This window comes from Notothenia rossii, assembly GCF_949606895.1.
Source record: "Notothenia rossii genome assembly, chromosome: 7".
Lineage (NCBI taxonomy): Eukaryota > Metazoa > Chordata > Actinopteri > Perciformes > Nototheniidae > Notothenia > Notothenia rossii.
Genome location: NC_136905.1, coordinates 79,669,976 through 79,686,285, shown reverse-complemented (window position 1 = coordinate 79,686,285; position 16,310 = coordinate 79,669,976). Strand labels below are relative to the sequence as shown.

Below are 16,310 nucleotides of genomic sequence, written 5' to 3'. Positions count from 1 at the left end.
ACATTTCAGAACTATATCGGAACTAAAGTGGGAAAAGTACTGCGGTGTGAACGCGGCTCATGCTGACCCGGCAATGGACACACCTGCTCCGCTTAAGAATTTGAAAACATGATTCAGAATCATGTCATTATTTGTTACCAAGTCATGTAGAATAATCCCATTCAATATCACCCAGTTCCTTCTTCAGGGATATAACTGAATGAGGAAGTGATCAGATGAATGAAGACAGTAAACTGTTATTGTGCAGTCACTGAAGACAGCTGGTGGCTGCAGGTGACTCTCCTGACGGTCAGAGCGTGTTGAATCTTGTTCTTTGCAGTGGGAATGTTCACTGTCTGGCTGTTATCTCTTGGTGAACGTGTTACTTACTTGTCACGAGCATTTGAGTTCCAAACAGAAGAATGTAACACTTTGCAGGGAATGAAGTGGCATTTACAAATGTTTTTGGACCACACCGTGTGTTTCTAAGTGTGGGTTACATTGTTTACTATAATTGTTAAACTCGGGTAGATATGTATGTTGATTTCAGGCTTTAACTGCAGTTTATGTTTGCAAATATAGTCGGTAGAAAGCCCTAAAATGTCCATCTCCCAGAGAGTGTGATTTATTTTGCCTTCACTGACTGAAAAGACGTGTGTGTGTGTGTGTGTGTGTGTGTGTGTGTGTGTGTGTGTGTGTGTGTGTGTGTGTGTGTGTGTGTGTGTGTGTGTGTGTGTGTGTGTGTGTGTGTGTGTGTGTGTGTGTGTGTGTGTGTGTGTGTGTGTGTGTGTGTGTGTGTGTGTGTGTGTGTGTGTGTGTGTGTGTGTGTGTGTGTGTGTGTGTGTGTGTGTGTGTGTGTGTTCGTTCCTGCGGTTCCTGCGGTTCCTGCCCCAGCTTGTTTCAGAGTCCAGACATCAGTTGAATCTCTAAAAACTCATACTTTAGTGCTGCTCCATCAAAACTAAGAAGACACTGTGTTTATTTCTAGACTTATGAACAATACTTTTAATTTGATTAATTTTAGGACATATTTCTAATTAACGTGTTCGTTTCTTGTCCAAAAATGCATGTTTACTTAATCAGTGACTGCTTTGTGTCTGCTTTTATCAGAAGGTTGTCATATGTTGTAACATTTTCAATGACGCTCTCGCTACTCCCTTCCATCTTATCTCATTACAAACCAGTATACAAGACTAGCATTTATTGAATTGATTTACTACTCATCAGAACTAAAGTACAACACATGTTTGATAGCATTTAGATCAAATAGTAGATTCATCAGGATAGAGAACATCACTATGAACCTGTGTTGTACGGGAATGCATGAAATAACCACAAACTTTAATTGTAATCTCTTGTGAGAATCAACTCTCTCTCCTTTCCTTTATTCCTTTTCCTCCGGACTGTTATTCTTTTCCCCTGCCCTCAGAGGAAGGCTGGTCAATGGGCCACATGTGCACGAGGAAGTCTGCCATGACTAATCACTTCTCTTGGTGTTACTTTTTTTGTATTGGTCTTCCTTTTTTCTGTGTTTATATCTTGACATTACTTTAAAAGATGTATCGTAGCTGTGTAGCAATGTTTAACATCCACACCCTGTCTGTATCCTGTCTTAGTAATACAGGAATTTTTGGGGCAGTAGTGAAGCGAATGCATGATGAATTAAACAGGTTTAACAGGTTTTTGGCATTTCAATTGAAACAGGCTTTTTATGCAGAATAAACCCCGTGTTCTCAGTGGTGTTTCGGTGATGTTACAGTGAGACTAAAACAGAGAGCCGAGCACAGTTTGTCCATGTTCCTTCACTCAAAGTAAACATCAATATGCCTGACATTTGCCCATGTTTGTCTTTGAAGCTTTTTGACTGTATGTGCAGTCAAAAAGCTGTTTGCATACTGCGTTGAATCCTTCTGTCACTGCACACTCTGTGGATGCATCCTTTCCATTTCATAGGGGCTGACTGAAGGGATGTGTGTGTGACGCTAAGCCTTGAACGCTCTTACTCAGCATGGTGTCTTAAAAAATCTAATTGCATCACCAACTCCTTCCTATGGGTGCAGTCAGTGCAGTCATTCACCTTCCCACACACAGCATTGACAGAATATCTAAAACTAGTATACACAGCGAGGCACTTGATAATTAGTATGTGAGTAGACAATACGTCATTAAATACATGTGATTACATTATTTGGATGAGGAGGAGGTCATCAGCTAACTCATTCAGTGTGTGATTCATTAATGAACTACTGAAGTCAGAAAGTTGGTTTGTAATTTGCTGGATTTAATTAGGTTAGGTCTCTGAAGTGAATGACAGACGTGGAGAAGCTGCTCATAAAATGAACGTGCGGTTATTCTCGGTGTGTGCGTCTGCTTGGTTGTGAAAGTTTTGCATAATGTCATATTCATGGTTCAACATTTGCATTTTGTATTTTTATTAAGAATTCTGTGGTTTGCAACAACACGCTTTCTTTGGAATAAGGAATAATACTAATGTTCAGTGTTTCATGATGTAGATGATACATTTCTTCTTCTTTTTTTAACCTGTTAAGCCCCGAGCCTGTTTTTCAGGCCTCAGGCTCGAAAATGACATTCCCAGAACAAATGACCATAACTTTACTTCTAAAAGGGGTAAATTAATAATGTTTTTTCTCAAAGCAAATATAAGCTTTTGAGTTGGCTGTAGAAAAGTCAGAATCAATATAGAATGGTTTTTATTTTAAAGTAAATTCAGATTGAACATAGTAAAACAATTTAAATTATAGTGTCCGTCCAAAAAAAAGCACATTACTTATAGTGAAAACCACCCTTGGATGATGGGATAGTAGACGAAAAGCTTTAGGAATCCAAACTATAACATATAAGTATACCCTGTATCAAGATTGATGCAAAGCAAGTGACATTGGACCTTTTTAGAGAGATTTAGCACCAAAAGAAAACACATTTGGGTTCTCTGGAACCCATTGGTCAATTTTGGTGATTAACATCTCTTTTGAATCGTTAGAGCCCATAGAATCGAGGGGGAAGTTCCACATACACACACACGTTACCATTGAGGAGTGAGAGTGATGCGCAAGCAGTCGAAAGCTATGTTACGCTCTGAAAACTGAAAACTGAAACCTAGGCTCAAACTTGTAAATATGAAGATGGATTATCAGTGATCATTTCAAAGTGACACAGACACATTGGATTAACCATTGGATTAACCTTCAGCTGCGTTTTTATTGTTTTGATGCCATTGAACACAACTTTTGATCAGAACAACAGCAAAAGTAAGACTGTTAGCGTGTTTGCGCCGTAAAGCTACGTTGTGTGTTTTCTGGTTTGGCGAGTTCTGGTCGCTCAGTGATGATACTAATAGTTCTGGAATCTCAGCTTGCTAGTTGATGTCTTGTTTGTGCAGATCCGATAAGTGGTGGAGTGTTTCTTCCGTGAGTTCTGTGCTAAGTGCTCAACGCTAATTCAGAGGCTCAGCGTTAGAGTTGTGTTTTGTTTGGCTAAAAATGGTGCATACCGTCAGTTAGCTGAGTTTCTTCCCGTTAAGTGGATATGACACATTCATAGTTTGTTACATGTTAAGAAGCCCTCAGATGTTGTTTCTTGCAAGATGTTGCGTTTTTCCCCCGCGGGTGGGAGCATTGGGCTTAACAAGACAAACTAATTTTAGAAATAATACCAGTCCCTGCTGAAAAAAACAGCTTCGACCAACTTAGCTGGTCAAGCTGGTCAACCAGCCTGACCAGCCAGTAGATATTAGGCTGGAATGGTTGGCTGGTTTAGCTGGTTTAGCTGGTTTAGTTGGTGCACCAGCTAAACCAACCATCCTGGCCAACTAAAAAATCAGCATAGTATGCTGGTATGCTGGGCTGGTCACCAGTATCCATCTATCACCAGCTTATTTGTAATAATAGTATTAAATGTACCATGCTGGAAGCGTACTAGGATTCCAGGTGACCAGCATACATTATACTGGTATGATTATTTAAACCAGAGAACATAAATATATTACAAATATTAATTGTGTCATGTATTCTGGTATCTACCAAAATAAAGACATTGCAGGGCTAGACATTACAAATGGCCCGCTGGCCCGGAAGCACTATTTAGAGAGGCAAAGTCCCTCCCTTTCCGGTGGACATCCATGGGACCTTACTTCGGAAAAATTATGTATTGAAGTCAATAGGCGCTTTCACACCAAGTACTTTGCCATACTTAGTTCCCAGTACTTAGTTCATCAGAACTCTTTAGTTCTGATGAACTAAAGAGCAGATCGCGTTCACACCGGAATAAGTCCCTGGGGGAGGATTAGGCAAATTAAGCCGCTGGCGTCACTTCTTCTTCTTCAGGGCGTATACTGCCACCCGAAGTCCCCGGCCGGAAGTCCCCGGAGTTGGGGACTGGCTTCCGAGTAAATCTCCAGAACGCCGACACCTCCTCATCTCCACCGCCCCCATGTTTTTTTTTGTGTTGCCAAAAGTTAGTCTCTCTCCGTTGGTGCGCTGGGCTAATGCTAATAATGTTAATGCCAGCAAATAAAATGGCGGCTTCACAAAGATGTTCGGAGTTTTAGGGGCGTGGTTTGCAATTCGCCCAGCCAATCAGAAATTGGAACCTTTTCCTCCCCAGGAAAGTACCACCTCTCTAGCAGGGACTGAAAAGGGGTGAAAAGCTTCCCGAAAAAAAGTTCTGGTTCCAGATCTTTTTGATGTGAACGCAAAATCCCAGGAACTATCGGAACTATTCCTGGGAAAATTACTCCGGTGTGAAAGCGCCTCATGGCTCTTGATGACATCAATGCAGTCCCAATAGATGCTGTTGTATAAAAAGAAATGCTGCTGCCCGTATCATCACCAGAACCCCTGTCATCAGTCACATCACCCCTGTACTACACCAACTCCACTGGCTTCCCATTAAACACCGCATTGACTACAAGATCCTCTTTCATACTTTCAAAGCCATTCATAACCTCGCCCCCCCATACCTGTCTGACCTTGTCCATGTCAACATTCCCACCCGGTCTCTTAGGTCTGCCTCCTCCATCACTCTCAAAGTTTTCCCAGCCCGTCTCTCCACCATGGGGTCAAGAGCCTTCAGCCGCTCTGCCCCTCACCTCTGGAACTCCCTCCCCCCTGATATTAGAAACATGGACACTATCACCACTTTCCAAACTCACCTCAAAACCCACCTGTTCAGGCAAGCGTATGGCTGACCTGTGCTGCAAGCTGTATGTTTTTTTTAGTAGTTATGTTTTTAAACTGTGTTTTGCTTTTAACTATGTTTGTAAAAATTGTTTTTAACCTTGTTGTACGGCGACCTTGAGTGCCTTGAAAGGCGCCTTATAAAATAAATGCATTATTATTATTATTATTATTAAATGGAATAGGTCTAGATTTCTTCTATTTTGTGTTGGATTATACGTTGTATTGATTGCTGATGGATGTTAAGATGTGTTTTACAATTATAACAAAAAGATTATTGTAATTGGAATAAAAAAGATTGCAAATCATAGTTTTAATAGAATCACTAGCAATATAGGGTTTATTCAACAGCAGTAAAGCAATACGTTGCTAAATTAACGTACAGTGAACTTTAAAACCACTATTTAATAGGGCTGCAACAAACGACTACTTTGATAATCGATTAATCTATCGATTAATCAAACGATTAATCGACTATTTGGATTATGCCTTACACAATTTCTCAACGCTCTTGTTTAGCCATCAACTTTTAGATTTAGCTTGAGGTTGTTTTAGGCATGTGGAAACTGACAATGAAGACAATAAAGATGAATCTGTAATGATGTGACTGGAGAGGAGGTTATCAGCTGATGCATTCAGTGTGTGAGTCATTAATAAACAACGGAGGTGAGTCAGAAAGTTGGTTTGTCATTAACTGGATTTAATTAGATGATGTCTTAGGAATGTCTCTGAAGTCACCGACGCAGGTGGTGAGGGACACATGTTTCCATCTGTTACTTATCCAGCAATCATTTCCAAAGACATGCATCAGCACTTGATATGTGTGCAGAGTGGAAGGGAGGGTAATGGTTGGCGGGAGGGATGCCAGCGATTATTCGATTTTTCGAATATTCGTTACAGTCTCCATAATCGGAAATTATTGCGGCGAATAATCGATTAATATTCGCCAGGGCTGTCCGATTTTCGAATTTGATCATGGTCAGTTTCTGGCATCCCTAGTTGGCGGGAGTTCAGTCATATTGCTATTAACAAACTGAAGTGATTGACGCATCTCTGTCTCATGGGGAGAAGAGCTCAATGTCAGTTGTCCAACCTGGCTGCAACATTTTGAGAAAAATCTATTATTTACTGCAAAAATCAATTATTTACAGCAATGCTTTTTTCCCCTCTGACCTTCAACATACTGGTCACCGCACGCCCCAGAAATAATTCTCAAAACAACATTTTTTTAAAGCGCTGCACCCAGTGTGCTATCAGAGCTAACAAAACGTATGCATGTGGTACAGTGTGGCAGTGTTGAACAATGATCGTTTTCCTCTTTTCAAAAAACTGCTAATTTAATTATTACTACTCACAGAATACTTAGATATTAGATTGTCAAAAGGCAATTTTCTTTAGGAGGGGCAAAGGTGAATGATATTGACATTCAGCATATGTTGCGAGACGATTTGAAAGCCTTGCAGAGAAAAGCGTTCAGTTCTCAAGGATGCATGAAGTGCAGAGATTGAATTCATCACACGCCTCTTGGTATTTTAGACCAGACTTCAGGGATAATGGTAAACACAGATGACCGTGGCTATAAGAACAAAGTAAGAAGATGCAGGCTAAGAAATGTAACAAATGCAGATGCTTCCAAGAAGGGTAGTCTCAAAACAGTTTAAAATAATGATGTGAATCACAGCTAATTTCTGTGATCTGACTTTTAGCTCTGAACTGTTTTCTTCCTGGTGGCGCTGTGTCTGGTGTTATGGCCACATGTGACCTTGAAGAGTGTTTCAGATGGGTCTACAGTATGTGCCTAAGTTTGTGCATTCTTGTGATCCATGTGGGATTATCATAACAGCACACAAGGGTCTTGTGTAACCGGTCATGTTCAGTAAATGGTAGAAGGTTAAAAGCCAAATGACGGTCATGCTGTGGGAGTGTATGAACTTTCAGGAAACAGTCACTTAGACAAGAACACCCACAAGGATGTTTCATTCATCCCACAGCATACAATGTTTTAATTTGATTGTGTATCTCCTCTAGGCTCGCCCTGCTCTGGGGCTTAACTGCTGAGCATGCTGGGAAAAGCTCCGCCCACAACCAGTAGCCTAAACCTGGTCACCTCTGAGGTGTCTGACGCCACATCGGACCCCGACGCTCACGACGGAATCACCATGGCCGACCTGGTGGAGAGCCTGGACACCAGAGAGCTGGACATGGGGGAGGGAGAGGAGATCGAGTATGATGGAGGCTACTTGGGTGTGTTTGTGTTTACGTAATGTCCTGTCTGTGTGATTCTCAGAAAACTAAGATGATACATACGGAAGTATATCAATAATAAAGACTCAGTTTTCTTAGTAAAACAGCTCAGATTTTGAGATGATTCATTATTCTCCAGAGATTCACTTCCAGGAAATTGAATTTGGCAGACTATTAACCAGATTAATTTTGCATGAGCTATATTTATATGACCATATGCGCCAAAACAATAAGTGTGTGACTTGACTAATAGGGATGTACCCAGGGAAATGTAATAAAACTGAGAGGAAGACAAGCCAACTGAAGGAAAGTGCACTCGCATTGAGAGTGGATTTATCCTTTACATCATTTAGACCGTACAAACTTTACCAGAGAGAAGCAGAAACATTTGACCCAACACTGCAAAGTAAAAATCTTGAACAAAAGCCGAGTTTTCAGTAATGCAGCCTACTCGCTCCAAAGCAGTCCGAACAACTCCTACATGCGGGAACACGAAGAAAGAAAAAAAACACGCTAACCACCCGCCTCTCTCCTCCTCCTAGGGGACTGTCGTATCCCATTTTCAGCGGTGTATGCCACAGTGGGCTTCAAGGAGGCCAACGCCAAGGTCTACCTTCCCACTGTGCCCATCACCGCCCGGATACTGGAGGTGGAGAGATTCACCGCCGCACAGGACCGCTTCAACCTGTCGCACCAGAGGAGTGTCAACAAGGTACTGCACACAGTCTGTATGGCAACATTTAGCAGAGATTCAAACATCACTGTCTTTCCTTTTACGTTCTAAAATACTTTATGTTGGAAAATATAGGTATCAGATGTTTAGTCTTAAGATGCTCTCGATTACATTAGATTACATTTAGCTGACGCTTTTATCTAAAGGGACTTACAATAACTGCAATAAATCATAGATACAAATTCAAAACAACAAGAACAATTTGCATAAAATAAGCCAAACCATTGAAAGTGCTGTAAGCTGTTTAAAGGTCCCATGTCATGCTTTTCCGGTTATTATCCGTCCCCTTTGGAGATTTTTCTTTTTCCATTTTTTCTTCCGGGAACCAAGTGACGTAACGACGACCCCAAATGGACAGGCTGCGGGTGTGTGTGTGCGTGTGCTCCGGTCGAGCTCGGGCCGGGCCTCGCCGTGTCCCGTCGTCCCACCGTCCCGCAGCAACCAGGAAACCACACCAGCAAGCCAGCTCACACTGTCGTCCCTCAACGTCCCGCCAACACGGCACCCAGACCCCACGCAACATTCTCATCTGTTTGTCATTACTGGTGTCATTTTCTAGTTGCTATCAAATGCCATTGTAACACATAATCACTGATGTTCCGCTGTAAAGGTGGTGGACTCATCAGAACAGAGTGGGCGAGCTGACCAATCAGAGCAGGGCTCATAGGGAGGGGGGGGGGGGGGGCAGGAGCTCCAACAAGCCGTATAGGACAGAGTGAATACACATACTGTACAGAGATGCTGTATGAGAAACCAATGACGTTTTGGAAAATTGCACAATATAAATCTATTCTAGTAGACCTCAACAATGGAATTATGATCAGTAGAAATGGCCGTGACATGGGACCTTTAAATGAGCTAAAACAAGCTTTAAGTAATACAAGTCTTTCTTTTGTGGGTTAGGTTTAATTGTCAATGTGCAAAGATGAAAGCACGCATCTCTTAGATGTTGTTTCAAATAGTTACCAATAGTATTTTTGATTCTAAAATAGCCATTTTCCTAGACAATGCCAATCCTAATAATTGCACTGATGTATATTAAACTCATTGTGTTCCTCCCCAATGTGTTGTGTGTGTGTATGTATGTAGTCCCTGCCGGCAGTGTTTAAGATCGAGCTGAAGCATGGTGAGTTTACCTGGGTGGTCAAGAGGAAGGAGAAACATTTCATGGAGCTGCACAAAGAGCTGCAGACGTACAAGACCCTCATGAGGATCCCGCTGCCGTCCCGCAGGTCAGCACATTTACACATTTACACTCCACACAAAAACACTCACAAGGAAAGACGTACACACAAATGCACACGTATTTGTCACATTGAGTTGACCTTGTGGGAAATGGAGCACAAAAAAGCTGAAAATGATTAATATAGTTGTTACATTTAGGCAAACACACATGTCTCACCTTCTTGCGAGTTAGATGGAAGTTCAATTTAGCTGTTGTCTTTATGCTTTCATGTTGAATCTAGAACCAAGAGACAGTTAGCTTAGCTTAGCATATAAACTGGAAACAAAAGGGAACACCCAGTCTGGCTCTGTGCAAAGCTTCCAAAGAATCTGCCAACACATTTGCTGTAAATTTCACTCAAGGTTAAATCTCTTCTGTTTATTTGTGTTATATTAACAGGAGGTTTTGCTGTTATCCTCCTCCTGCTGGCATTGTGTGAATTCAGCAACAGTCGCCTTGCAATCAGAGCTGATTCCAAAACTTTTTTAAAGAGATTTTTACACATTAGCTTGTTTTTGGTTCAAACAAAGAAGACACAATGTGTTCATTTGATCATATTTGGTGGTGGACATTTGTTTTATACTCTGGAGTTTGGACAGAGCATGCATTTTCATCAAAAATCTTGAACAAAGATATATATACAGAATATATACAGAATTTATAAATCTGCTTTTTATAACCTTTGGATATTGGTAGACTTTTCAACTATCATGTTTCCTTCTTTTTCCCTCCCTCTCTCTACCTCTGGTGATGTACTCACAACACAACAAAGGAATGTTACCCTTGGACTTTAATAGGATTTACTTTTGCCCTTCTCCCTGTATCTCTTTATTTGTCTGTGATCTTGACTTGATGTTGTAATAGAAAGAGGAATATGGTGGATTATTTTTACAATTTCCTTTGGTGTATGTTCTTTTGCTTCTTAAATAATTCTCCCTGTTTTCATTTATAAATAATTCTCCCTGTTTTCAGTTACGTAGCATTTCACTGTTATGTGTTCCTTGTTGATGAGACACAACACTGAGCCAGTCTGCAACCTGTCAATGTATTCAAGCTTTTATATGTTCCTGTCTAAACTCCTGCTGGCAGCAAGATGAGGAAATTCGGTTTTTAATTTAGGATCAGCCGCTGGAATGTTTTTTTTGGCTTTAGGGAATAGTGGAACAGTTTCTCGTCAAACTTGAAGTGTGGACACACTGTGAGATTTAACAAGCTCTCTCTGGTGATTCATCTTCAGATAGATTGTGGACTTTTGAAATAAGCCTCTTCATTTCCTCCCTCTGTCTCAGCCACACGGTGAGGAGAAGAACGGTGAGGAAGAACGAGGTGAGGGAGATGCCGTCCCTGCCGAGGGGAGGGGGAGACGAGCTGGTGAGAGACGAGCAGGTCTCCAGCAGGAAGGTACGTCAAATCAAGCATTCAAGGTAAAAGGCTAGCAGTCCTTAAAGGTGATTTAAAAAAGAATCAAAGAAGTGTGTGTGTGTGTGTGTGTGTGTGTGTGTGTGTGTGTGTGTGTGTGTGTGTGTGTGTGTGTGTGTGTGTGTGTGTGTGTGTGTGTGTGTGTGTGTGTGTGTGTGTGTGTGTGTGTGTGTGTGTGTGTGTGTGTGTGTGTGTGTGTGTGTGTGTGTGTGTGTGTGTGTGTGTGTGTGTGTGTGTGTGTGTGTGTGTGTGTGTGTGTGTGTGTGTGTTCATACAAATACTCACAGTGGCCAATACATAGTATACTGTATGTGTTCCTACAGAGACAATTAGAGGACTATTTGGACAAGCTGCTGAGGATGGCCATGTACCGCAAATATCACCATACTGTGAGTAATCATTCTAAGCTCTGCCAGCTGTGACATTACCACTTCCTGCCTGTATTTTAAATGTATACTTATTGTGTGTGTATTTAAAAGCATTAGATATGCACTCATTTCAGCTGCTGTAGATACCTGAGAAAGCAAACTGATGGAAAAGTGTGTGTTGACATAGATGATTATTAGTTTATCCATAGCAACATGTGTGCTGTATGTTGACACGATCAAATCTAAGTGTAGTATTGCTGCCAATTTAAGCTGGCAAGGGCCTCATGTCTGTTTGATGCCCTGAAGAGGACTTTGTATACTATGCAAAAAAAAATTTTTTAAGATATTCAATAAAATGTATTGGTTAAATATGTAATCATACAATACAGTGAAAAGTATCTTTATAATTTCATTTGGTATTTTTCATATTCACAAACACTTCATTAAAACTACATGCGTTGCACAATAGTGAGTGTCCTATTCATATCCTACATTTGAACATATACAGTAGTGTGTTCACGCTCGTGCTAAATTTGACCTTACTCTGAATTATGTATGAGCTTTAAAACAAACTAATGCTAGGCTTAGCAAGTTCTGACATGAATAAACCGCATCATTTTGACACATTAAAAATTCATAAATGAGATGAGAACCCATTTTGAGATAATCATTGAAAAGCTGTCTGCTCAGAGTCACATGACGACATGTACAGTGCAGCATGTATCAGGTTTGTTTTCACTCACTGTGAGACGCCTCTTGTTGTCTCTTCCTGTCTATTCTCAGATGGAGTTCATTGACATCAGCCAGATGTCTTTTATCCATGACCTGGGGCCCAAAGGACTGTGAGCATTTTCTCTTCTTTCAAATTCTTTCCCATCTGTACAAACATTGTCCTGTCTCAGGTGGATACGCATTGAACAGGGTCCTCTTCAATGTTCTCTATTGACAAACTAACAAAGCTACAGAGTAATTATGTCGTTGAAAAGCTTTTAAACTTCAAAGTCTTCTATTTTTTATTCAGACTCTCCTTGCATGCCATTGTAATTTTTCCTGATCTATGCGTAACTTATTTTACCCTCTGTCCCAGGGAAGGGATGATCTACAAGCGATCAGGCGGACATCGTATCCCCGGGATGAACTGCTGCGGCCACAGCCAGGCCTGCTACCGCTGGTCCAAACGGTGTGTGTCTCTTTACTTATATTCCTGTTTTCCAATGTTTTCCACTCGTTGTTATATCAGCCAAATTCACATAATGTGTATCGATGTTGTTGACTGGTTTATCTTCTTGTAATCAAGCAGACGCATTCAACTTCCTTAGCAGAAACTTGAAGTAGTTTACATAGTGTATGTTTTTTTTGTATCTTCTCAATAGCGAGTCTCTTCCTTTTTAAATGTTAGTCCTACAGTTGACAAGCGGAAAACCTTATGGTGATAAAAACACAACTTTTCTATTTTTAACTGTTAAACTTGTAGGTGTGATCGATGCTATTTACAAACTCAGTTTAGCATTTCAGACTCAAGATTGTTATCAGGAAGGTTTCAAAGTATGGGTGTTCAAACACAGTGACCACTTAAAGGTGACATATCATGCTTTTCCGGTTATTACCCGTCCCCTTGTGTGTTATGAAGGTTTTTCTGCATGTAAACGGTCTGCAGAGTCAAAACCCTCAAAGTACACCCTGTAGCGAGTAAAACTCTAACACAGAAAATACCTCCCCAATTGGAGATACGTCATCATGACGTCATCGTCATTTGATTCTTCCGGGTACGTGCTTTCGTAAGCACGTACCCGGAACTAAATGGGCCAATCCGTGGAGCCGTTACGTCAGCGGAGCCGTTACGTTAAGCCCCGGCTGATTGGTCCAAATTGACCAATCCACACACACACTCAGTGCAGGCAACCCTCCTGATCTCTCTTCCCTGGCTGCAGGCTGATAACAGACAGTTGGGATCGCGCGAAATTCTCTCTGCAGACCCATTCTCACAGCGTTTATCAACCTATAAACCTTTTTCTTACTCAACATCAAGCCACACTTATTGTTTTTATTTCGGCTGTGACTTTGTGTGTGTTCGGGTTGAGTTTGGCTGTGTAACGCTAAACAAGGAAATCACGGAGGGAGGGGGGGGGGGGGGAGCTGCAGCGAGCCGTTTAGTGGAGAACGTGAATACTGCTGAATACACATACTTTACAGAGACGCTGTAAGCGAAACCAATGTGAGTTTGGAAAAAATTGCACAGTATTTTTCTATTTTAGTATACCTCAACAATGGAATTATGATCAGTGGAAATGGCCATGACATGACTCCTTTAATAAACATTTAAAAACATCGTATTGGTAATATCTTTAAAAGTATTTTGGCTATCATCTCATTTGTATTGTTATTTTATTGCTGACAAAATCTTTGAGCCATCTTCAGCCTGGTTGAATTGGCACGTGTTTGACTTTCTTCATCTGTTTTTCTGTTTGTACTTCTCTTCATCTCAGCCAAATTATTATGTGAGCAGTTCTATTGTTGTTTTGTGAAGAAAACACAGAAAGATCCCACACGTTTGAAACACTCTGCTCGTCCTCCTACATCTCCATGATGGTTTTCTTCCTACACCTTTTCCTTACAACAAGAAATATAATAAATCCTTCACAGCAATGGATCAAGAGCTGGACAATACGTAATAACACTAATGTTTAATCCCAATGATGGTAATGAGGACTGTGTGTTTTGTAGCTGGTTGGTGGTGAAGGACTCGTGTCTTCTATACATGAAGCCAGACTCGGGGGCCATCTCTTTCGTCCTGCTGTTGGATAAAGACTTCTGCATCAAGATGGACTCCAAAGACACAGAGACCAAACATGGAGTCCGGGTGGACAGCCTCTCCAGGTTTGAGTTTTGTTGCAGTTCCCAAGGGGTCAACACATATAGAATAGTTAAAGGTCACCTATTATGCAAAGTCCACTTCTTCATGTCTCTTCTACATCAACATGTGTCCCCTCTTCTTCATGTCTCTTCTACATCACCATGTGTCCCCTCTTCTTCATGTCTCTTCTACATCAACATGTGTCCCCTCTTCTTCATGTCTCTTCTACATCAACATGTGTCCCCTCTTCTTCATGTCTCTTCTACATCAACACGTGTCCCCTCTTCTTCATGTCTCTTCTACGTCAACATGTTTCCCCTCTTCTTCATGTCTCTTCTACATAAACATGTGTCCCCTCTTCTTCATGTCTCTTCTACATCAACATGTGTCCCCTCTTCTTCATGTCTCTTCTACATCAACACGTGTCCCCTCTTCTTCATGTCTCTTCTACATCAACACGTGTCCCCTCTTCTTCATGTCTCTTCTACATCAACATGTGTCCCCTCTTCTTCATGTCTCTTCTACATCAACATGTGTCCCCTCTTCTTTATGTCTCTTCTACATCAACATGTGTCCCCTCTGTGGAAAGAGATTCTGAAAGTTTCAGGAAAAAAGATTCTCTCTCTTTTTGTCCTGATCCATTTCTATAAAAACCTGTCTGAAAATGAGCTGATCAGATTTTGGCCACTTTATGACGTCATAACGTTTTTTTGGCTTGTGTAACCATTAGCCAATCACCAACCAAGGTAAACCCCCCCCCACCCCCACCTTATCACCTGAATCTCCTCCTAGAGCACCATTGTGTTCTTTTTAACCAAATCTCTCTCAGAGGGGCGTGGGGAGGGGCTCCTTATTTTCATCTAAAGTAACAGACAGAGAATCAGCACTTTTGAAACAGGGCTGAAACAGAGGGGATTATGGGTAATGCTGCAATGATCTGTTTGGTGTTTGGAGCCAAACACTTCAGAGACATGTTTTGTATATGTCTGAGAACTATAATATAATGATGAAAAACAGTATAATAGGGGACCTTTAAGACTCAAAGTGAATTATGAGACTGGTTTTTGAAAAAGAAATTCCTCCCTTCAATCAATTTGTGGTGTTAAAATGTGTTCCAAACAGTCAGTGTATCCTACAGTCAAATAAATACTCTTCCGACAGTCCAGAGATTGGTGTAGGTGGGGTGCAGCATTTTTAAAGAATGGATATTAAGAGTCTTATTGCATTTTGTTCCTGATTTCACAATGCTGCATGACAACCACATAGTTACAATACTAGGCCATTCTAGATTGCTAAAAGGTTGTTGGCACTTCATAACTGAACCAGTGTTCCAAGAATTTAATGAAAAATTACCAAGAGGTTTATAAATCACAGCTTTAATCTGCTGTCAACAGTCTGCTGTAACAGAGTGGTTTTGAGCTCCTTTTCATTCCAACACTCCTAATCCAGGGCTTATTTGTTTTGGGAGTGATTACTGAGCTATGTTATCTCATCACACAAAAACACAATGACTGCTTTAAGAATCAGCAGTTTGTTAAACCAAAAAACAAAATGAAACTTTTGCCACATTTTTTGTCTGGAGTACAAATGAAATAACTACACGTCTGACTGAACGCATGCATGTGCTTCATTGTGTCTGTGTTTGTTCCTGTGCACATCCTCCTGGCAGGACCTTGGTGTTTAAGTGCAGCAGCTACAGACATGCAAGCTGGTGGGGTCAGAGCATCGATAGCTTCGTGAAGAATCATGGGAAGGCTTTCCTCAGAGACCACCGCTGCGGGTCTTTTGCACAGGAACAGGAAAACATCGCTGCCAAATGGTAACTACACTGAGCTCAGCTGGTTGAACATGTGGACAGACTTACAAAAATACCAACAAAAAAAACTATGTACATTATCTGCGAAATCCCCATTTGTTACGTTTTTACAATCCTGTGTAGCATCCTACATTTTAAAAACTTTGATACGATAATATACCATTTCAAAGATTGTTTGTTGATGTGATCATGTTCTCTAAAAACAAGCTGCATAGTGAAATGCATACAATTTTTCAATGCCTTCCTCTCTTATCCTTTCACTGGTAACTATGGAAATATATTAGATAAATAAGAATTCAGGTCTTTTTTTGCATTTTCTCCCCCTCAACTGGCAGATCCTGTGATATTGAATCATCTGTGTGATAATGTCCTTACGTAGTCTTTGTACTCAGCACAGAGCCTGAGAGAAAAACATGCTGTGGGCCTGTGAGCTAATGGGAAAAAAAACTGTTAAAGAGCACTTATGTCGTGATGAGA

The 16,310-nt window shown here is 41.0% G+C and overlaps 1 protein-coding gene across 3 annotated transcripts in view; it reads left to right on the top strand.

The window, feature by feature from the left end:
- The window catches only part of pld1a (phospholipase D1a), a 47,247-nt gene that overhangs the window by 14,825 nt on the left and 16,112 nt on the right, over nt 1–16,310 (top strand). For all 3 annotated transcript variants that reach the window (XM_079691435.1, XM_079691434.1, XM_079691436.1), the window contains 9 exons: nt 7,203–7,418; nt 7,961–8,130; nt 9,241–9,383; nt 10,666–10,777; nt 11,119–11,184; nt 11,947–12,005; nt 12,251–12,343; nt 13,888–14,040; nt 15,687–15,836. In XM_079691435.1, the coding sequence (XP_079547561.1) occupies nt 7,235–7,418; nt 7,961–8,130; nt 9,241–9,383; nt 10,666–10,777; nt 11,119–11,184; nt 11,947–12,005; nt 12,251–12,343; nt 13,888–14,040; nt 15,687–15,836 (1,130 nt within the window). In that variant the 5' untranslated portion in view covers nt 7,203–7,234. The remainder of the gene's footprint in view (nt 1–7,202; nt 7,419–7,960; nt 8,131–9,240; nt 9,384–10,665; nt 10,778–11,118; nt 11,185–11,946; nt 12,006–12,250; nt 12,344–13,887; nt 14,041–15,686; nt 15,837–16,310) is intronic.